Source organism: Chiloscyllium plagiosum, chromosome 6 (genome assembly GCF_004010195.1).
Source record: "Chiloscyllium plagiosum isolate BGI_BamShark_2017 chromosome 6, ASM401019v2, whole genome shotgun sequence".
In the NCBI taxonomy this organism is placed as follows: domain Eukaryota; kingdom Metazoa; phylum Chordata; class Chondrichthyes; order Orectolobiformes; family Hemiscylliidae; genus Chiloscyllium; species Chiloscyllium plagiosum.
This window is the reverse complement of record NC_057715.1, coordinates 28,696,068-28,719,989: the sequence shown is the minus strand read 5'-3', so window position 1 is coordinate 28,719,989 and position 23,922 is coordinate 28,696,068. Positions and strand designations below refer to the sequence as shown.

The following is a 23,922-nucleotide window of genomic DNA, read 5'->3' as shown; positions in this document are numbered from 1 at the left end:
TGGTGCTAACTACCTGATCCAACTGCAATATGTCAACTGGAGAAAGGCACTCCCGAACTTACCTCTTAGATTCGGCTGGAGAGGATGGTGACAGATCAATCAGACTTGAAGTTCTAACTGGAGTAGTTGGAGTAGCAACCGGACTTCTTAAACAAGAGCAAAATTGGCAAAAGCCACAATTCCAACATTACTGCAATTTCCCAACATTATTTTATATCACAAGGTAAAAGAGAATTTTTTTTTAGAAATGCCCAAGATAAGTCCTACCTCAACATTTCAGCAAAGTGTCAGTCATATAGTCATAAAATTACTCAGCACAGAAGGAGGCCATTCGACCCAAGATACTTGTGTCTAGGATCTCTGAAAAAGTCGACAGATTTGTCCCACTCCCTAATCTCTCTCCAAAGACTTGTAATTTAGTTTGGTTTTCAACTTTTTAAAATCTAAATCTCCTGTAAATATTAAATTAAATCTACATCCATAACCTTCCCAGGCTATACATTCCAGAATGTTGCAATTTGGTGAATAAGAAGATTTTTCTCCACGTCTGCTGCCAACCACCCAGCGGATTTTATTTTGAGAATTACATTTAATCTATTTTCTGTAATTACCGGACCTTCTACCAGAGGAAATAGCTTGTCCTCACCTGCTCTTGTGAAAGCCATTTATAATTTGTAATGCGTTCTTTAAATTTCACATTCATTTTTTCTACTTCAGGCAGAACAATACCAGATTCTCAAATTTTTCTGGATAACTGAACCCCACTCATCCCTAGTGGTAAATCTCCTCTGATTCCCTCTAAAGCCTTGATGCACTTTCTAAAGTACGTTGCTTACAAATAGACACAGTATTCCAACTGTGTTCCTACATTGTTATGTCAACATTTCTCATAACTTCCCAGCTTCTGCACTCTGTGCCTCCATTTACAGTCAACTGTTATTCTGTATATTCCACCAAGTACTCAAACCTGTAGTAATTTTCAGAACATTTTGAAGTCAGTCTTTAAAGCTTCTAAATGTGTGTGAGTTTTGATAAATGATATTGCAATTCTTATTCTGGCTTCAGGTAACATTGACTGTAATCTTACTTTGTCTTTGATGGCTGTGGAGTGATTGAAAGATCAATTAGGCTTTTGCTTCCAACCTTCGATATAAAATCTGACCTGAAAACAGAAAGGAAAATATACTATCAACATAGATTCCAGTGTTCATTATATACCTATTTTAATGATTCAGTGACAGCCAGATTTATTTAATGTGTAAACACTGATTTTGTTGAATTCCATTTGAATGTTAACATGCTTTTTTTTGTTTGCCATAATGTCATACTTGCATATTGAAACAGAACTGAAGCACATCCTAAACAAGAACCTGATTACTTTGGTAAATTAGGTGGCCATGTCATGATAATTATTTAATGTCCCCATGGTCAATTGCTTGACAACTCACACTGTTCACACATGAAGAATTACCACTCAGTTGGAGCATCAGAGTGCCAGTCATGATTCATTCAATAGAAAACACCGCTAGGACAGGAGAAGATGCAAAATTGGAAAATTGATTAAATAATATTTTCTATAACAGGACTTAATATTAATCAAATAGTGGACAATTGACATTTAAGATAGGATACGTGGAAGTGTGTGTAAAGTAATTGAAAGACTGAAGGAGCAAAATCCTGATTGGGCAAAGCTGTAATCCTGTCAAGTGTACATTTGATTAAAGCCTATCACTAAAGTGTTAGCCATAGTTTGCAGCACTTACCCCTTGCTTGTACTTTCAGTGGTAGGTGTCAGATCAATCAGACTCTCAGATTCAGCTTTCGCAGGTGTTCTATAAACAGGTGAGCAAATTGGATTATAGCCACAGTCCTAGCACTTAATGCGAGTCACTAACCATATTACTCTAGTTGCTCCAGTTGACCTGATGTGCTGAATGTGAGTCAGGAATGTCTGTGTGTTCCCAACCCTCCTCATGTAGGTAACAGATTAAAGTCAAAATTTTCACATGAGTGAGTTTGTAATTGGCATGAAAATGGCTTTCCTGTTAGATCGGGGTTTTTGGAAATGCCATTGAGGCCAAAGGATGATTAAAGTCCTTGAAGCTTCAGAGAAGCAACTGATCTCATGACAAATAAGTGAAAGGGCAGCTCAACAAGAAGCAGCTACGCCACTATTGTTGGGGGCAGGACATGAGGAAGGGTTAGTCCTTCGCCCTTTATAGCTGTTATCCACACTTTAGCAAACAAAACAGACCAGTAGGCCTGCGCTCCTGAGCGCACACGTCTAGTCTGTCACAGGGTGTCACCTTCAGGAAATTAACCTGAAAACAAATCCCCACACCCTTCTGCATCCAAAAGCTTGCTCAACAAGGTTCTGAGTGAGCCCAACCTCCCACCTTTCCTATAGTGCAGACAGCCATCCTGGCACAATACCGGCACTCAATAAATTGCCCCACATGGGGAGCAGGGTGGGAACTTGGCATGTCAACTGGCTTTGTCATTTTCAGGGCCTCCCTATTCCTGAGCTTAGCAGGATGCGAACATTTAGCCTCTTAGATGCATAGAGTTATAGAGATATACAGCACGGAAACAGATCCTTCAGTCCAACTCATCCGTGCTGACCAAATATCCTAACTTAATCTAGTCCCGTTTGCCAGCATTTGGCCCATATCCCTCTAAACCCTTCCTATTCATGTAACCATCCAGATGCATGTTAAATGTTATAGTTGCACCAGCCTCCACCACTTCCTCTGGCAGCTCATTCCATACAAGCACCACCCTCTGTGTAAAAATGTTGTTCTTTAGGTCCCTTTTAAATTTTACCCCTCTCACCCTAAACCTATGCCCTCTAGTTCTGGACTCCCCCACCCCAGGGAAAAGACCTTGCCTATTTATCCTATCCATGCCCCTCATGATTTTATAAGCCTCTATAAGATCACCCCTTAGGCTCAAATGCTCAAGGGAAAACAGCCCCAGCCTATTCAGCCTCTCCCTATAGACCAAATCCTCCAACCCTAACACATCCTTGTAAACCTTGAGTTCTTTAAATGAGGAGTTTAATCATACAAGAGCATTGGTCAGAATAATTGATCTCAGTGAAGAAAGGGGGAAGGTTTCTCTTCTAAAATCATAACTATATTGCTGTCTTGTGATCATAGCACATGTCGTTCTGCTATAATATGATAGTTCCATTCTCATGCGATGTAATGTTATAAGAAAATCACACATAGACATGCCATTTAAACCGAGGGGGCCAGAATTGCGTTATAGCCAATACAGATAAGGAAAGTTTGTGTTCTACAAATTACGGTCTAAATTCTTCAATCGCGTTAAAGCCAATTCACGTTGAAGAAACACGCGTTACAGCAGTTCCGACTGTAATGGTAATTTGGCCAGTTGACATTGCAGGTGTGGGCCTTGACCACAAACTGCACTTACAAACAATCACAGATCAAGTGTCACACTCTGAAATCTATGGCAAAGAAAAATAAAAGGACAGGAACACATGCAGCTCCACCCAGTACCCTGCATGACATTACCACAGCAGTGTGGAGAGAGGAAATGTTTAAATACACACACAGACACACACCCATTTGTTTTCTATTATTAGAACACTAAACTCTGTTTCAATAACCATGCAGTATGAAAAATCAGTGAAATGGCATAAAATAAATTCTCTTTAAAAGGCAGAATTAAAGTTTCCAATTTTCTCACTTTGAAGTATTTCGTTCCAGTGTTGAACTCTTTGGAGTGTAGCTACTTCTAGGAGTTTCTTCTTTCTGGCTACCCCATTTCAAAATTGGCCTGCCAATTAAGAGAATCTGGATGTCAGTTTCTACATGTGATAGGTCAGAATTAATGATACAACTTAATAATGTTCAAAGTTAGGTCATAGAGTCATAGAGACATACAGCAAGGAAACAAACCCTTCAGTCCAACTCGTCCGTGCTGATCAGATATTCAAACCGAATCTAGTCCCATTTGCCACCACTTGGCCCATATTCCTCTAAACCTTCCCTACTCATATACCCATCCAGATGCCTTTTTAATGCTGCAATTGTACAAACCTCCACCACTTCCTCTGGCAGCTCATTCCATACACATGCCTCCCACTGTGTGAAAACTTTGCCCCTTAGGTCTCTTTTATATCTTTCCCTTCTCACCCTAAACCTATGCCCTCCAGTTCTGGACTTCCTGACCCCAGGGAAAAGACCTTGTCTATTTATCCTATCCATGTCCCTCATGATTTTATAAACCTCTATAAGGTCACCCATCAACCTTTGACACTCCAGGGAAAACAGCCTCAGGCCATTCAGCCTCTCCTTATAGCTCAAACCCTCCAACTCTGGCAACATCTTTGTAAATCTTTTCTGAATGCTTTCAAGTTTCACAACATCCTCCTGAAAGGAAGGAGACCAGAATTGCACACAATATTCTAAAAGTGGCCCAGCCAATGTCCTGTACAGCTGCAACATGACCTCCCAACTCCTAAACTCAATGCTCTGACTAGTAAAGGAAAGCATATCAAACGCCTTTTTCACTAACCTATCTACCTGCGACTCTACTTTCAAGGAACTAAGAACCTGCACTCCAAGGTCTCTTTGTTCAGCAACACTTCCCTGAACCTTACCATTAAGTGTATAAGTCCTGCCCTGATTTGCCTTCCCAAAATGCAGCGCCTTGCATTTCTCTAAATTAAACTCCACCTGCCACTCCTTGGCCCATCTGATCAAGATCCTGTTTTAATCTGAGGTAACCTTCATTGCTGTACACTACACCTCCAATTTTGGTGTCATCTGCAAACTTACTAACTATACCTCCTATGTTCATATTCAAATTATTTTTAAAAATGACAAAAATGCAGTGGACCCAGCAATGATCCTTGTGGCACACCATTAGTTCTCTTTACTGGAGAAATTATTTATGAAATAAAAAGATCTTAAAGAAAATGAGCAATGACTATGAAATAATATAATCAGGAATTGCTAAATTGTTGTCTGTGGGTAACATTTAACATCTAAGCTCTGGCACTTTAACACTCAAATCCAAATTTTGCATTTATCTTGCATTTATCTTACTGAGTACTCAACCTCAATTGATCACAACAATTTAACCATTGAAGAAAAGGGAACCTAAAGTGCCTATTGTTTCATCTTTCTTCATCTATGGCAATGCCTTTGCTAATAACTTTGAATTGCCAAATCTGCTGTCCTGTAATATAAATTGTTGTAGTCATTTGAAATTTGGCATTCTTGCATTTGACCTGATGTCCTGATGAGTGCAAGATGAAAACTTTGTCAATATGTCTCCTTTTTCATGAACTGTCATTTTCCCTTATTGGTCTCTCCTGTCTATGATTGATGGGCTGATTGATTTGGGAAGTGTTCCTCTTAGTAGTTCTACCAATTAATTCTAAATCAAAATTCCCAGAACTTTTTTTTTTATATATCAGTTCTTTGGAAAGATGAGCATGGACTTGGACTTCTGTAGCAACAAGGCTTTGAGGTATATACTGCTGTGCTGCCACAAAAACAAAATGTCTCAATGTTTCTGGTCCCAGAAAATCATTTTGTCCAGACGTCCGATAAAAATGTTTGGGCCACAACTATAATAGTTTTGAATTATAACTGTTACAAGTTGACAGTTGTAAAGTAAACAAAGCCTGTGTTGATTTTCGGTAACGTGAAGATAAGATATGGGTTTGTGATATTACCCATGCTCTAAGGGGCTATTAATTATAGAAACAGCAATGCAAAGACACTTGCAACTCGAGCAATGAAAACCAAATACATATATTGAACTGCTCCTGCAATTCAATATATGTATTTACCCAGAATGCCCTACAGCTTTGTGTACACATTTGAGGGTCAAAACACAAAATAAACACTTTGAAAATATTTAAAGTTTTGTGAAATAAATTATAAAACAACTAGATCCTGATGCTTACTTTGTAGGTGATTTTTCCTGTGTTGTTACTTGACCATCAGGACTGGGCCTGCTCAGTTGGCTAAGAAAGAAGAAAAACAAAGCTATCTTTGAAACATTGCATAAAACATTTTCGAATTGTAGGATAATCCTTGAAGTTGAACTTTCTGAATCTCTGACCCTGGAAACAATTACTTCCACAACTTCGAATGGACATTGTACAGTGTTCAATTCTTCATTGGTCCATCCTGACTTGATTATTTTTTAAGGTATGCAAGCTAAAATCAAAGATTACCATATCAAACTTAAGCGCTATAATTTTTGCATAGGTACTAGAATTGGGTGATTATCACCCAAATGATTGAGGATGCTGGCTCAATAGAATCTTCCACCAATCAGATAATAGATTTTTGTTGGGTAATATTATATTGGTCAATAATGGCTTGCAATAGAAACTGTCTCACTATGAATAATTATAAATAGAATTAAAGCTGTTCACAACCTCAGCTGAATGAAAGATGCCGTAAAACTTTAAAGTTGTGGCCTTACCCCTTGCTGGTTGGACTTTCAGTTTTTGTGTCAGATGTAATTATTGTCCTTCAAAGACAAAATTGAAATTAGAGAAAAACATTTTTGCATTTTCAAGTTTTAATTCAATTTTCAAACGTACTTGAAAAAGCTCAAAGATGAGTAAACAATGGCAGAGTAAAAAAATAATTGGAGAACACTTCTTTATGTGGAACTAGGTAGGAATAGTGTTAAGATTAGAGACAACCTATCCAAGAGTGAATCTGAAGCACTTCTTCACAAAGTGTAGTAGAAACTTGGAGTGGTATCACCCAAATGATTGAGGATGGTGGCTCAATAGAATCTTCCACCAATCAGATAATAGATTTTTGTTGGGTAATATTATATATTGGTCAGTAATGGTTTGCAATAATGATATTAGTCACAGCCTAGTTATCTGGCAGAACAGGCCCAAGAGGCTGAATGGCTACTTTTGTACTTATCATTAATTGGAAAATATATTATTGTACAGAATATTATTGTACAGCATTTGATGTATAAATTAAAAACTGAGTGAAAGTATTTTATGCTGAATATGTAGGTTTGTCCATGATATTGAACCAGGAAGTCTGCATCATTATTGTGGGTCTTAATTTTGTGCCAAGATTGCTGGAAAAACACAGCAGGTCAGGCAGCATCTGAGGAGCAGGAAAATTGATGTTTTGGGCAGGAGCCTTTCATCAGTAATCATTATTTTGTTGCGTCAATAGCTACCATTGATAGAGACTGGAGAGTTTGAGATGTTGGTAAACTCTGCCTTTATTCCTTTACTTTTTATTGTGTTTTGACCATATGCAGAACTTGGCTTAGCATGAGGCTTCACATACAACCATTTATCAGCAGACTCTGTTGAAATGTGACCCTACCTCACTGATAATGTAGGAAAGAGAAAGTGAGGACTGCAGAAGCTGGAGAGTCAGAGTCGAGAAGTGTGGTGACGGAAAAGCACAGCAGGTCAGGCAGCATTGGAGGAGCAAGAGAGTTGACTCTCTTGTTCATTGGATGCTACCTGAGCTGCTGTGCTTTTCCAACACCACACTTTTTGACTGACGATGTAGATACTCTACTGACATGTTTAACATTAAGCCTTTACATTATAGGAGGCACAGAAAATAATGGGAAATAGGGGAAGCAGATTCAAAATCATTTTTAAAAATTGCCAATAGATGGCCAGTCAAGTAGGTGGGTGCATGTTTTTACAGTACCCCCTCCTCATCAGAGGCCCACTCTAATATCTTCCCACCATGGTTTGTTGCCTTCCTTGTGCCCCTCACTTCACTTTGAATTTGAAATCTATCACATTCATCACTGCTCCCAGTGGCACTATAGGGACCATAAAACCAAAGGTCACTTGACTTGGCAGGCTGCTTACAGAGGTGGGACCTTTTCCCACATGATGGAGGACGAACTGCCTCAAACCAATTAACAGCCCACTAGTCATTAAATAGCCCTAGGGAAAGCCAACTTGCCCACCCACGCCCAAATCCTTATCGCTGCAAAACCCAGCCTAACACATTTTAACTTATGTGTTGTGAAATAACAAGAAAAAACACTCACATCTTTGGCAATTCCTCTGTTTTGTATGAAGGGGTCCTGCAATTAGCACAAAAAAGAAAAAATAAACACTGTCCAGTAATGTCTTCAGAACAATTTCATTGATTTCAATATGAAAAGCACCATTTAGATGATAAACTTAAAGTGTTAGTTGCAGAATCATTACCTATTGTTATTAAAAGTGTAACTGATGATAGCCCCAAATCATTTGAGCCCATTTCATCAACTGCTCAGCTCAGAATCTTGCTCATATGATGCAGTAAATGATTTATGATACAAGGCATAGTGAAGGTCAGTGGATAATCTAAGGGCTACACTCAGTGTCATTTCAGAGCTGGTCTTATATTTGAATGTTTTATTCATATTGAAAATTCTCATATTCAATAACTGTTTGAGTAAAACTCTTAATCTCATCAGAGATGTTAAACCGAGAGGATAGCAATAAATTGGAAAGCCTGCATAAGGCTGGTTGGTAAGCCATTCCAACAAAATAATTGAGAAATGTTCCAAATCATAATAAAATCTGAAGACCAAACAATTTAATTTACTGATGCTATACAAAAGAAAACTTGTTTGAAAATGTACTCAGTAGTTAGTTACTTCATTCTCAGGGCAAAAGGGATTAAAGAGTATGGGAAGAATGCAGGAACTAGGCGCTGAGTTGGTTGATCAGGCATGCATGACAGAGCAAGTTTGAAGAGCCAAGCAGCATGCTCCTTCTATTTTTCTATGTAATAACATTAAATCACAAATTATTTTCTCTTGACACTGCGGAGGGTAACACTCGAAGTGGAATCTAGGTGTAAAGATCTTTACAATGCGGGGCGGCAGGGTGGCTCAGTGGAGGGTCGGCACGGTGGCTCAGTGGAGGGGCGGCAGGGTGGCTCAGTGGAGGGGCAGCACGGTGGCTCAGTGGTTAGTACTGCTACCTCACAGCACCAGGCACCCAGATTCAATTGGGCGACTGTCTGGGTGGAGCTTGCACATTCTCCCTGTGTCCGTGTGGGTTTCCTTCGGGTGCTCTGGTTTCCTCCCACAATGCAAAGATGTGCAGGCCAGGTGAATTGGCCATTCTAAATTGCCCATAGTGTTAGGTGCATTAATCAGAGCTAAAATGGGTCTGGGTGGGTGACTGTCCGGAGGGTCGGTGTGGACTTGTTGGGCTGAAGGGCCTGTTTCCACACTGTAGGGAATCTAACCTAATACAACCCTAATCAATGAGATTCTGATATCAATGTGTTATTTTCAGACTTCAGGGATTAAAATTAACCTAGATAAAGAATTAGAAATATATGAACTAATTTAACGCAATTAATGTAATTTGAAATCCTTAAATTCAATTGCCAATCTAATACAGGTTCGATGTGAAAATAAACTGTCAGGTTAAATTATGAAAACGCCATACTATTATTCCTGGCAGGAGCAGTATAGACAAAGAAGTGGGAAGATGCTACATAATGTAAATGTTTTACTGGTGTAATCTTTAAGAAGACTGGCGATTGTGAGTTCTGAGTGTGTATGAATGTGACATCTTTTAAAAACACACCTTACTTTATTTAAATTAAACCAGTTACAAGGTTTTATTTCACTCACCAAACAAATTTGTATAAATTACTGTTTTGATTTTAACTTTATCTGCCATAATACCATATCTGATTCCAAAAATACTCACAAAATGTAAAGTTTTACTTCTACAGAGGTGTTCCTCCAAACCTGATTTACCTGTTGAATTATTTGGACTGCAACAATGGAAGGATTTGCAAACATTCAACTGGTTTGGCTAACTAATAAAAATACCTTCCATGACCATCAACGCCTCGGTTGAGACTTGAACCCAGAAGTTCTCTCTTGGAAGCTGGGACACCATTCACTGTGTCAGAACACCTTGCTCCTTTCGTTAAGAAAGTTAAATTCTTCAGTGACAAAGACTCCATTCTTTAGAACTCACCCAAAATTATTATCTATTGCTTAATCCTTCAAGATTCTTCTCAAAATGTAGAGGGGATATAAGGGCCTGAAAGGGTTAGTACGATGGAGTGTCTTAAGCACCACCCACAATGATGATGTTGTATGGATTTGTTAGCAGAGCGGTTTAGGGCTTTGAAGGAGTAAAACGTAAAATCCAAGTTCTCTTCAGTCTCTGAAGTAACATTTACTGCATTAATGTAATATGTAATCAATTGCTAAAATACAATAAACTCTATCTTCTTCAGTTTAAGAGCCTCTTCTATTACAGCAGTAAGTGTATTTCTTCAAACAAATTTGACCATCCAGGCCCTGCAGAGTCCTACCCTTAAGGAAGATAACGGCAACAAACCCATCTCATGATGAGGTGCAGACTTAGTTTAGTCTCACATACAACATTAGCAATTGTGCAAATGATTTACCAAAAGGTAGCTCAGAGAAATGTTTGCAAAGCCTAACCACAGTTGATGCCTGTGGTAATAAATTCATGCATGAGCTTTTTAACTTGCTATATATTATGCACCCCAAAGGGGAAGTAGCTTCATTGTTATAGCATGAGTACCTGAACTCCATTTAAATTACAGTATGACTTTTAGCTGCTTACTTTAACAAGTGGAAAATGCCATGTCCCACTTTGTTTGCAGGCAATAGCTTTTTAGAAAAAAAACAGATTAGTCTTGATGATAACAGTGGGTCATAATGGTTAAGCAAGTAATAATAAAGAATTATGATTTAATGAATTTTCATGCATCCAATTTCAATTACGTTCTACAAGAGGCTTTTGAAGTTTTTTAATTAATCTCCAAACTTGGCACTCCCTCATTGTTTATCATACTAGGGTCCAAGGACTTAGTGGTTTGAGAGTTTTTACACAACAATTGTTCAGAATTAATTACACCAGGAGCTAATAATTAATTAAGTTTGTTCAATGGATTAACTCACCGATAATTTTAGGATAATAAAATTAGGAGAGATGTAAAATGGACAACTGATCCAATATCGTTTGCTGTACATTATATCTCCAAGTCAAAGTTACACTCAGCAGGTTTTATTGTTAGTTAATTCAGTGGTCAAAGCTTCTAAAAATAACAGCAAAGGTCAAAGGTCCAGAAACTGAATTGAGACAATAATATGTGGTGGTACACGGTAAACTGACTTGATGGCCAAGTTATATCAGAAAACTAAGAGGTCAATTTCTTAATTTTACCCAGCTTCATAATACATTTCCATTAAATTCCTTGTGCTATTATAACACCTTTATATATCCATTAATTTTAAATACATTGACAGCTATATTAAAGAAACATAAAACCAGACTTGGAGAGAATCTAAGAGCCACTCCAGGAGTACCAAGGAAATAAACTTCTTGAGTGGCACCAGCCAAATTATGTCATGAGGTTAATATTGGTTTTTAGTGTTCTCACATCATTGAGTTATAAAAGTAAATATGATTCAAGCACAGTTGTAATCTATTCTGTGCCTCACTTTCATCTTAAAAAGCTTAAAGCAATCTATTTATTTAATATTCACCATAATTTCTATCTTTTGTAAGCCCGTGCTATGTGGATGGAGACTTATTGCTTTCAAATTTCTCTTACATTGCCCCCAAGGTATTGACAGTGTTGAAGGAATATGGACACCAACAGGAGAAAAATGGAAAATGCATGAGATTTTGTGGGAATTGTATTAAAGGAAATAGCAGCTTATTGAGGCAATAGTAATGTATGGAACATAGCTGACAAAAGATATGTCCACTAACAGTGGGAAAGATAAAGGCAGGATGCGTAAGTAACTAGAAGAAGAATTAAGTTATTTTAATTCATTCACAGGATTAGGGCATCACTGGCTATGCATTTATTGCCCTTCCCTAGTCACCCAGAGGGCAGTTAAGAGTCAACCATGTGGGTCTGGAGTTACATGTAGGCCAGACCAGGTATGGATGGCAGTTTCCTTCTCTAAAGGATACTAATGAAACAGATAGGTTTTTCTGACAATCGGCAATGGTTTCATGGTCATCATTAGACTCTGATTTCCAGATTTCTTCTGATCAAATTCAATTTCCAGCATCTGCTGTGGTGGGATTTGAACCTGGGCCCCCAGATCATTACTTGAGCCTCTGGATTAACAGTGCAGTGATAATACCTCCAGGCTGTTGCCTCTCCTTAAGAGGGATTGTGTGACTGGAGGAAATTGGAAAGACAGAAGGGGCTGGGACCATAGACTGATTCAAATACAGGACTGAAATTTTAAATTCTAGCTATTGGCAGTCCATAAGATGAAAAGAAAGTAAGCCGTTCAGCCCCTCAAGCCTGTTCTGCCATTCAATAGGATCATGGCTGATTGAAATATTCCTCACGTCCACTTTCCTAGATTCTTGATCAGAAGGGGAATCAATCTATTTCAGCCTTAAATATACACAAGGACTATACCCCTACAGGTCTCTTTGGCAAGGAGTTCCAAACACTCACAACCCTTGAAGAGAAGAAATTTCTCCTGATCTCGGTCTTAAATTGGTTCCCTTTTATTCTGAGACTAATCGCTCTGGTCCTAGGCTCTCTCATGAGGGGAATTGATCCTCATGGGTTCAAAAATGATGGGTCGGTGTGACCGGTCTTTGATATGGGCAGTGGAATCTTAGGTGAGCTAAAGATTATGGGTGGAGTGAAGATCGCTAGGAAAGTAATGGCATAATTGAACCTGGAGATGACAGAATCATGAGTTGGGCTGTCAATGGTAGAAAGGTGGGCAGCCTTTTTGACCAATGTGATGTTAGTAGTTCAACTCAAGTTAAGTTAAATATCAAAAGAATAGAAAGCCATGAGTAACTTTTTAAAAATTGATTGAGTAAAGTCATAACATTATATAAAAAAAAGAGGAGTATGAATGGCTATTTGGCTCTTACTTAACATTTAACAGGATAATGATTGATTTAATTGAAGTCTTATAGGGAGGCAATGGCCTAGTAGTATTATCACTGTACTAGTAATCCAAATTGTAGCCTTAAGTATTCCTTTCTTCCCGGCCTCTAAAACCAGCAATTCTATTGTGGATCAAAAATCTGCCTAACTTAGCCTCAAATTTTTGCATGGTATGGGAATTAAGGGTTATAGGGATAATGCAAGTAGAAGGAACTGTGACGATGGATCGATCAGCCATGGTCTTAATGAATGGCAGAGCAGGCTTGACAGGCCAAATGGCCTACTGCTTCCATTACTACGAAACTATGAAATATATTCAACTACCCCAGACTCTACTCCTCTCTAAGGAAGAGAATTCCAAAGATTAAGGATTCTACAAAGATGTTCCTCCTCAATGTCAGAGCATGGACTACAGGAGTTGGGAGGTCATGTTGTGGCTATACAGGATATTGGTTAGGCCACTGTTGGAATATTGCGTGCAATTCTACTGGAAGGATGTTGTGAAACTTGAAAGGGTTCAGAAAAGATTTACAAGGATGTTGCCAGGGTTGGGGGATTTGAGCTACGGGCAGAGGCTGAATAGGCTGGGGCTGTTTTCCCTGCAGCGTCAGAGGCTGAGGGGTGGCCTTATAGAGGTTTACAAAATTATGTGGGGCATGGATAGGATAAATAGACAAAGTCTTTTCCCTGGGGCGGGGGAGTCCAGAACTAGAGGGCATAGGTTTAGGGTGAGAGGGGAAAGATATAAAAGAGACCTAAGGGATAACTTTTTCACGCAGAGGGTGGTATGTGTATGGAATGAGCTGTCAGAGGAAGTGGTGGAGGCTAGTACAATTGCAACATTTAAAAAGCTTTTGGATGGGTATATGAATAGGAAGGGTTTTGAGGGATATGGGCCGGGTGCTGGCAAGTGGGATTAGGATATCTGCTCAGCATGGATGGGTTGGACCGAAGGGTCTGTTTCCGTGCTGTACATCTCTATGACTCTATGACTCTATCTGTGTCTTAAATGGGAGACCTCATTATTAAACAGTAGCCCTTAGTTTAAATTCCATTGTGAGAGTGGAAGTACTCTCTCAGCATGTACCCCGCCATGCCCTTCAAAATCGTATGTTTCCATAAGATCACTTCACATTCTTCAAAACCATAAAGAATGGAGGCCCAACTTGCTCAACCTTTACTCATCAGCCAGCACCTTTATCCTAGAAAATTGGCGTAGGAAACACTCTCTAAATTGTTTCCAATTCAAGTTTGTCCCTCCTCAAGTAAGAAGACCACAATAATAGATCTCACAACTTATTCACATGCTACTCAGTCTGATGCAAGGATTTAATAAGCCTATTTTCTGAGCTTGGTCATATCACAATTAATTAAATAACATGGTGTCCACAACACACATGGCAAATTTAAAGCGGATGCTTGATTAATACAAAGCATCCAGCATAAAACTGTTATCTCAAATAATTCATTGAAATTAGGAGACATTTTTACATAAAAATGTCTCATTATAAATGTATTTTGTACAGCACGTTGAATAAATTTACATTTTTAAAAAGTTCATTCACTGGATGAGGGCATCACTGATCAGGCCAGCAGTTATTGCCCATGCCTCATTGCCCAGAGAGCGGGGAAGGGTCAACCACATTGCTATGGGTCTGGAATCACATGTAGGCCAGACCAAGTAAGGATGGTCATTTCCTTCCCTGAAGGACATTAGTGAACCAGATTGTTGGGTTTTTCCAACAATCAACAATGGATTCATGGTCATTATTAGACTCTTAATTCCAGACTTTTATTCAAATTTCACCACTTGCCATGGCAAGATTCAAACTTGTGTCTCCAGAATATTACCTAGGATTCTGGATTGATAGTCCAGTGATAATACCACCAGGCCATTGCCTTCCCATAAGACTACAATCAAATCAACCATTATCCTATTAAATGCAAAGTAGGGTCGTGGAGCCAAATGACCTGCTACTCCTCCTCCTATTTTTTATAATGTTACGATTTTATTTGCTTATTTTTAAAAATTGCTCTTGGCTTTCTGTTCTCTTGATATTTACTTTAACTTGAGTTGAACTTCTAACATCCCATTAATCAAAATGGCTACCTGCCTGTCTACCATTGACAGCCCAGCTCATAATTCTGTCACCTCCAGGTTCAATATTTGGTAAATATAATATTGGCCTGCAAAATGGAAATAGCAAGTCCAAATTATCTCAAAGAAGGCCTCTGCTTCAGAGCCTTTGATCAACAAACTTGGATGTTTTTTACTTCAATCTATAATGTTTTTTGCCCATTGCTTCCAACTAAACTGTTCCATTACTTTGCTTAAATTGTTCTTCAAGATTTTGCCTGTCTGAAACTAGTTATCTCCAAAGGCATCCTCTCACAGCTTACGTTCATCTCCAACTTATATTTTATATAACTGTCACTGTTTTCGTTACCCATTCTGCTGGTCTTTGAGAAATCTGGCATGGGAATTTTATTAGCATTGCAAACAAACTCTGATATTGCAATAAAGGTCTTCTAAATCCTATTCATGCTTGTCTCATGATTGTACGCCATTTTGCTGTTTTGATCACTTTAACTGACTGTTCATGTGAAAAAGGCAAACTTTGCAAGGGATACATTATTCTACAATTATTTGTTGACAAGTGATTATGCCTTCCAAATTATTTCCACAGTTTGAATTTGTTGATCAGATCTTGCAATCATTGTACGCTAATATGGATTGGGGCAAGATTTTAACCCAAACCAACTACACCCCATCCCAAGAGGTTCAGAAACAGAGGCAAAGCAGGAGTTAAAAATAGTCTCAACAAGATGCCTGTAGAACAGCTCCATAAAGGATTCCTATTCAGTTGGCCAAAAAACAAATTAAATGGCTATTTGCAAGAGTGAGCATTGTGGATGGTCATAACCCAATACTGAAATTTTAAATAAATGTGCTGGAAATGATTTTGAGTATTTCCAGCAATCCCTGTGCCTATAGCTGGTCATTTATCTCACTAATGCTTGTTCGGCATAAGTCTGTGTACATTTACTGCCAGACTTGCTTATAAAACAACAGAGACTGGACTTCAGGGAAGTAACTCAAAAGTTGAGAAGTGCTTCTGGGTAGCATAAAGTTGTGAAAAGTTTTATTATTTCTTAGATTTGCATCTGACATGAGCCAAACAGAGAAACTTGCCACCTGCAACATTGTCCAATTAGTTAATGGAAAATACGTCAATGTTGGCACATTTCATCCACTTCATGACGAAGATCACATTTCGTGATAAAGCTCAACTCAATTAAAAGTGAAAGAAATGGGAATCAGGAATTTATTTTAATATTTTTTTCTTGTGCTAGTTTCATACCTACTGGATAAAGGTCTAACAACAAACTCCAATGATTGATGCTCATTCCAAAGATCTAAAGTATTAATATTTGGTTTCATTATAAACTAATATAATGGTAAACGTTTTTTGTAGGAAAATATATTCTGTGACACTGTTGAACTTCCAACATACCTGGTCTTTCTTTCCAAACTTGAATATTTGTTTGTAGGGCTGAAGATGTCAGTGCTACCTTTGTCACTGTGTAAAGCAAGAGAAAATAAATATCGAGAAAATCAATCACCATGAAAACGAAGCAGTATTTTTTTTCAGCACTACTAGCATGAAAATTATGAACAAAACTCAGTCAAAACTCACTAAGCACAATTTGAAGCCATGAAATTTGGAAGGCATATTGATTGGAAAGATTTTAGCGTTGATTAAATGTGATTTTTTTTCTGCTTTGCCAAAAATCGATTGTACTGTAAAAATCTCTGCTGTATGAATTGAAAGAAGGCATCTGAGAAATGATCCTACAGGGGTATATAGCATAGTAAATGTTAATATCTGTTAAGTTGAGAGAATAGAATGATTGCTATTTAGAATGGATTGCTAAATGGAGCAAAAATCCTAGCTTTAGCTAAAACCAAGTGAATGTTGCAATGAGTAGGTATTAGCAGCACTCTGCTGCTGAGACCTTCTTTTGTGCCTCTGTTAGCTCTAGTCGCGACAATAAATAAACACCTGGCAGGCTTCCCAAATTCTAACCTCTATACACGTGAGATCATCTAAAATACGTCCTAGCTTACACCTAATTCTTTTCACCCATGATCTCTGTGCTCACTGATCAATATTACCTCCTGATTAAGCAATGCCTTGTTTAAGATTCTTATTCTTGCTTTTAAATCCCTCCATGACCTCATTCTTTCCTTTCTCTGTAACAGTCTTCAACTCTGAAACCCTGCAAACTTGACATTTGAATATTCTTGAATTTACTCGCTCCATCATTGGCAGCTGTAACTTCAACTGTCTCGATCCTAACACCTAAAATCCCCTCCTTAAACCTCTGTCTCTATCTTGCTTTCATCATTTAAGGTTATCATTAGAGCCTATATTTTGAGCAACCTTTTGGCCATCTGCACTAATAGCTCTTTGACTGGAATTGAGTAAAATGTTTAACAGTGCTTCAATTAAGAATCTTTGTTATCTTACAAGGGTAGGTAACTGATCACATATGTATATAGAGAGTGAATGCAAACCCACAACACCTACAGTCTAGAAGTATGAGGGCAGCAGACATATGGGAAAACCACCACTTGTAGGTTCCCCTCAAAGCCACTAACCCTCTTGACTTGGAACTATACCATTGTGCCTTCATTGTCACTATGTCAAAATCCCTTCCTAACAGTACTGTGGGTGTCCCTAAACCCTGAGAATTGCAGCACTTGAAGAAGGTAGCCCATCATCGCATTCTCCATGGCAGTTAGGCATGAGCAATATATGCTGGCCCAGGCAGTTACACCCACATCCCAGGAGTGAATAAAAGCATATACATGATGTACATTTCTCATCTGTGTGATGTCAGTTTCAATAAATTTGAAGATACCCAGCTGAATCAAAAACATGGAGCTGAAACTGAAGCTGAATTGTAGCCACTAACTAAAAAGTTAACGTGTATTTTCAGAAGACAGTTTTATTATTAGTCTGTGACAACTTTTATTTTCTGTCTAATAGTTTACTTTGGGTTCGCTATCCAGACAAAATGATAGTAAAATTAATTGATGTTTACCACATTATGAACTCAAAGGGATGCTGTTGTCACAGTCAAACCACATTGTCAAATAATAATTAAGCTCATTGCCTTTATTATAATAATTCTCTGACACTCACAAATTTGTGGCAGACAGCTATCAATGTCTACAGAATTTAGCTCACAGGTTCTGAACTTAAAAGGGCTTCAATTTCTGCATTAATGGGGGTATTTGCTGTCAGAAATTTCAGCTCAAAATCTGCATTATAGAATTAGTCTGTTCAACAAAATATGAATATTGACAATAATAAAACATGAATATTGATAAAATTACAGGTGTTTACATGACATTGCAAAGTATGGAAGTTTATGTTGATGTACAGAAAATTTAAAATCCCAAGTATGTTTCCCATATTGTTTCACTTTTAAGTGCCAGACAAATGCTTAAAATCAGTCAACGTTGTCAAATTCTTTTGCTTAGAATATTTGCATGATATCATCGCTTAAACATTCATGACTTATTGTCATAGTTAAGCAATTTTGCTTCTGCCTGTTATCACTAATGTGCTCAATACTGCACCTATGGGAGATGTGTTTGGCAGCAACACCAGCATTTTGTTGTGCCAGCGCATTTGTTCAAGTAAATTTGGCTGCTCATGTAGAATATGTCAAAATTTACTGACACCCACGATACATGTCATTCATAAGGAGATGTCTTTACCATTTCAATTAATGTAGTTACAAAGCCACAGGTGCTAAATCAACTCAAGAATTTACAGGGGTTCTAGGTACTTGAGATGTAATGGCCCTAATAAATGTGAAGAGGCAGAGATATGAAAATAAGCAATAAAACTCCAATAGCTAACAAAAATAGCAGATAATCCTGAAGAGGAAAACAGCCCATTCTCCATCCTATGCTCCTGTGCAATTCAAGGACATCAGCTTAGATCATTAGTCAATGTCATGCAAATCCCTGTTAAAAGGAAGTAGGTAACTGGCTTGAATTTGCTCAAATCAACAAGGAAATGTCACTTGAAAACATTATTGTGAACTTCAAATTAACATTGAGCAGAAGAAATGCAAATTCTGATTTACAGTCAGTGATCCGGATATTCTAATTCATACAACTGGTGTTTGTGACGAAAAACTCTGACCACACTGTTCTCCAATCTGATAAGAAACTGATTACAATTTGTGGTAACATTGAATATGCAGCCGAAAATGCCATGGAACCATTAGGTAGGAGGGAAGAACGTTATTGGAGGACGGTGGCGAGTGCTAGTTGGAGGATCTAAAAAAGGCACGCAAAGAGAAAAGGAAGGCATCACAAGGAAACCATGTTCAGACTCACTTCAGAGGTGGGCGGCACGGAAACCATGTTCAGACTCACCGTGTGGGCGGCACGGTGGCACAGTGGTTAGCACTGCTGCCTCACAGCGCCAGAGACCCGGGTTCAATTCCCGCCTCAGGCGACTGACTGTGTGGAGTTTGCACTTTCTCCCCGTGTCAGCGTGGGTTTCCTCCGGGTGCTCCGGTTTCCTCCCACAGTCCAAAGATGTGCAGGGCCAGGTGAATTGGCCATACTAAATTGCCCGTAGTGTTAGGTAAGGGGTAAATGTAGGGGTATGGGTGGGTTTCGCTTCGGCGGGTCGGTGTGGACTTGTTGGGCCGAAGGGCCTGTTTCCACACTGTAATATAATCTAATCTAATCAAAAGGTCACTATTGTGGCTGATCTAATGGCCAGCAAATTCTGTGTTTGAAGAAATGGAAAGTGCAGACATTTCACATTTCAGAAATAGGTGGGGACATGAAACCTGCATAGAGTAGGAACTTGGCAAGTTTTAAAACTGTTTTGGACATTTCCTATGATTGAATAAGCCTCCTCTGTTCCACTAAGACTCTTTATAGCAACTTTCTCACCATCCTTGAGCGGGTCTATATTAGCCAACTGCTGAAGGCTGCCCACTCTATGATAATTTTTAAGCAATCAAGGTGTGGTCTTAATGAGCTGTTCACATGTCACAGGCAAGTTCACTCATCCACAACTTCAGCTCCTCCCAAACTCTCAAAAGTCACTTAGGGTGGGAAAGGAGGCACTAGGTTAGCACATAAGCTATTAACACTAAGTTTCTGGGTTGGCCAAATCCCTCCTAGCCTCCACTATAGATCCAAGTAGTCATAGTTCATGTGTTTGCTCATGAATCACCCAGCTCCCTTAAGCTTTAAAGGAAAAACATAAACTGCTCAATATGTTACTAGATCAGTGCAGGGACTTCAAAGTGGTATGTCACAATTCATTCTAGCAGTGGATTGCTGTGACGACATGTACTTTTACATGCATATCCAAGTTCCTTTTATCACATGGCTGACAAGAATCTCTCCAATTTGTTACCACTTGTCACATGTTGGAATTAGTCCTCAATCTGTTTGGCTGCACTGTCCTTGGTCATTGAATTCTAAGACATAACTTGAACCAGACTCAGAGGCTGCAGTGCTATCCATTGTAGCATAGCAGCTCCACCTGGAACAATATAGCTTTGCTCCAATGCACTTGAATTCAGTGCTGATATACAAATGAGAGTTTATTTAAAAAGAAAACACCCTAAAGTCCACCTGTCAAAAAGCACCAGTTGTATAAATGATCTTTATTAGGAATGGGAATATTATGCTGTTTATTATTCAGTGATGTAGGCATATAGCACAAGTAGCTAATTGTTGTCAGGCCCACTTTATTCATAACAAACAGCATGCTTCCATCATTCCAAGGAACCTCTATTTTAAAAGTGATTGAAAATGTTGAGGTGATTTCTTGCATTCAGTTATTTGCAGGAGCTTCACTCTGGCCGGTATCACAGTTGGTACTTCTACCTGTTCAGGACTTCTTTAGATCTGTATCGGCTGATCACAACTTTATTATCAAGCCCATGAGTTGGCTCTGAGCTGCTAACAAAAAGAACAGTTCTATACCTGAAACATACAAAACTAAACAAATTTACTCAAAAGTTCTGATTGCACATTGCACATATCAAAGGGGTTACAATAATACAAGTCTTCTTCTCCTGCTTCACTATTCTGATAAAACATCGGCTCTCCAGCATAATGTAACAATTCAAAACCAGACATTCACAAAACTTCCCTCGCTAATAAACAGTTCCGATTTACTTTGCTGGTTTAAAATGCCTTTGAAGCAATCTTGTAAAATAAGCAACACAGCAGGTTATAAGAGTTATACAAGCCTCTCTCAATTTGTTTTGGAGCTGCCACCTTGGCATTTAGTGTACCAGCATGACAGCAGCTTGCAATTATATAGTGCCAGTAACTAAAAGGAAGTCAAAGGCCCTTAACTGAAGAGTAATCAAAAAAAAATTAAGTCCATGCTGAAGATGGTTTAGAGTGGGATATGTCTAAAACGTGATGAAAGAGGTGGGAGAGGGAGGTGGACAAACAAAGAGATATAGAAAAGATTAATTTGAAGCATCTGATTATATGGGGGATGATCATTGCCGCCTAGATGAAGCTTGATATGTCACAATCAACATTTATTTAAGATCAATAAAGTTCATCTCACAACACTGAGAAAGGGCTTAGTCAGAAAGGCACTAATGGCACATGTGCAATGCCCAAATCTGCAAGTTGTTTTGTTGTTGCTGTATCCAGATTTCAGTTCCAGACTGGATTCATCAGCAGAATGACTAGTACACTTTAAGAAGTGCCATTTAAATCAGATGTTATTTTCCCTCAATAGCCATTTCTGACATGTCACAGTAGAAACGTGAAGTGGTGGAATAGGCTTGGTAAGTTTTATTTTTCTGCTAATTCCTGTTCATGATCTTCATCAAACACTTCCTTACAGCTTCATGCTAAATCTGCAATAGTTAAAGATAATTGAATTTACTTTTGTTTTTGAAGAATTATTTATTCCATCAAATAAGAATAAAGTCCCAAGAGTGGTGAGGATGGAAAATAAACCTTTCATATTTCCCAGTGGTCATTATAAATGTTGTGACTGATTACCTAACTCTCATAAATTGTACTTCAATATAATCCACATCTGCCAATAACCCAATGTTAGATCTTTCACTACTGATTCCGTTCGCCACTGTAGGTTAGATACAACCCACAGATTTCATAATGTTCTTTCATTTATCTATGACCACTACAGTTACAGTTGTTGTCATGATCTTACCTTGTAGGTCTACCCAAAGTTGAAGACCGTTGTGTTGTGCTGAGATCAGTAGTGCTACTGTTGTCCCTATACAAATGAAGATTCAATAGTTATTATGGCTTATATTAATTCATTATGGAGCAATGAAACTAAGAAAACAAAAATCCAAAAATGCTAAAAGCTTTGAAAAGTTGGAAACGTCCGACATGTCAGACAGGTGTAAATCTTCATCTTCTTTATTTCATGCATTGACGCTAATTCCTTTTGAGACTTCAGGGGTCTCTCCTGCCTATTGGAGATTCATTGACAGATTTAGACTACTTTATTTTTGGGAAAACTCCCCAAACATCATACTAATCAGGCAATGGTGAGATCACAGTGAACCTTCCCCTGAAATCAAGACCCAGAGTGCTACCTATCAAGAGTTATCAGCCAGAGGCACTTAACAATACGACTGAGGAGGCTGACACTGTTGCCTGAAGGGCACCATCTGAAGTACCAGAATCACAAAGACACGCACACCACAGGTGAATATCGTGGGGCGTGGGGGTTGTGAGGAAAGGGGTATAGAAAGGTGTGCCTCAGCCTCCAGCTTCCTGATATCCAGTCTCTCGACCAAACAATTGTTCCCTTTGATCGAGGGATCACTCCCTCTCAATGTGGAAAGTGGCTCTCCCAGTTTCACTTGCCAAGCCCACCACATGTGACAGGGCCATGAAGTGCCGGATTACTCCCGGTGGCAGTGGGATGAAGCCTTTAAGTGGTCATTAATTGACCAATAGAAGGCCTCAATTGGAGGCAGATTTGGAAGGTCAACCAAGGAAGCATGAATTATTTAATGGGTGATGCTGAAATTGAGTAGTTCCAGAAACATCTTAGTATAGGTACATGAATAGCTCATTTAGCCCTTGAGCCAGATTTCTCATGCAATGATGTATGGTTGGTCTGCGACTTAGCTCCAAGCACCTCCCTTCTCCTTATATTTCTTGAGATCTTGGGCTTTTGAACATAACTCAGATTCTTATAATGGGAGGGTTGGGGAAGTGGGGGAGGTCAACAAAGAAATGGTTCAGACCATGTGTCAGGTTGGATATTATTGCAGATTCTAGTTCTTCTGGTTAATGGCCTGATTTACCTACTTTCACTGTGCATTTGAGTTGTTTTATCTACTTTCACCTAAATGTTTGGTCACCTGAGCCTGAGCCTAACCAATAAAAAACAAGATCAAACATTCACAATCGAAGTGCTGCAATTGAAAGATATTCATGTTACAAATTTTGAAAGATTTTATATTTAACAATATTCAATTCATTTAAAAAGGAATCAATCACTCCTGTTACATTCTTTGAACAGAAGGAAAGGGTATGAAAAACAATGATAAAAATCAACAAGCAAGCATCAATTGAAGGTATGGCTAGGAATTGGTTTTCTCCATTAAATGGTTAGAAATAAGGAGGAAATCTGATTTGCAAGCAATCATCCAGTGAAATTATACTGAATCAAGTTGATTGGGAAAGCTAGGATCAATTCTGGAATTCATATTCATCACTACCACTGAAATGTTTCGTGGCCAGATACTATTCTTGGTACCGCCAGTTTTTCTACCTGTCCAGGAATTCTTCAGATCTGAATCGGCTGAGAACAACTTTGTTACGGCCAGCATTAATTACCCAAGCACTGCTGGTAAAGAGAACAATTCTGCCTTAAAATGCATTTAAAGAAAATATCTCTGTCACATTTGATGGAACGAGTTAGGC

General features: G+C 38.6%; 1 protein-coding gene across 11 annotated transcripts in view; it reads right to left on the bottom strand.

The window, feature by feature from the left end:
- The window catches only part of scel (sciellin), a 76,914-nt gene that overhangs the window by 27,031 nt on the left and 25,961 nt on the right, over nucleotides 1–23,922 (bottom strand). For 3 of the 11 annotated variants that reach the window (XM_043691424.1, XM_043691422.1, XM_043691426.1), the window contains 11 exons: nucleotides 23,771–23,845; nucleotides 22,187–22,252; nucleotides 20,869–20,967; nucleotides 16,445–16,510; nucleotides 8,050–8,085; nucleotides 6,475–6,522; nucleotides 5,948–6,007; nucleotides 3,715–3,804; nucleotides 1,764–1,832; nucleotides 1,088–1,162; nucleotides 63–146 (listed from right to left, as the gene is read on the bottom strand). In XM_043691424.1, coding sequence (XP_043547359.1) covers nucleotides 63–146; nucleotides 1,088–1,162; nucleotides 1,764–1,832; nucleotides 3,715–3,804; nucleotides 5,948–6,007; nucleotides 6,475–6,522; nucleotides 8,050–8,085; nucleotides 16,445–16,510; nucleotides 20,869–20,967; nucleotides 22,187–22,252; nucleotides 23,771–23,845 — 768 coding nt within the window. The remainder of the gene's footprint in view (nucleotides 1–62; nucleotides 147–1,087; nucleotides 1,163–1,763; nucleotides 1,833–3,714; nucleotides 3,805–5,947; nucleotides 6,008–6,474; nucleotides 6,523–8,049; nucleotides 8,086–16,444; nucleotides 16,511–20,868; nucleotides 20,968–22,186; nucleotides 22,253–23,770; nucleotides 23,846–23,922) is intronic. The other 8 variants (XM_043691432.1, XM_043691427.1, XM_043691423.1 and 5 more) reach the window with 7 other exon arrangements.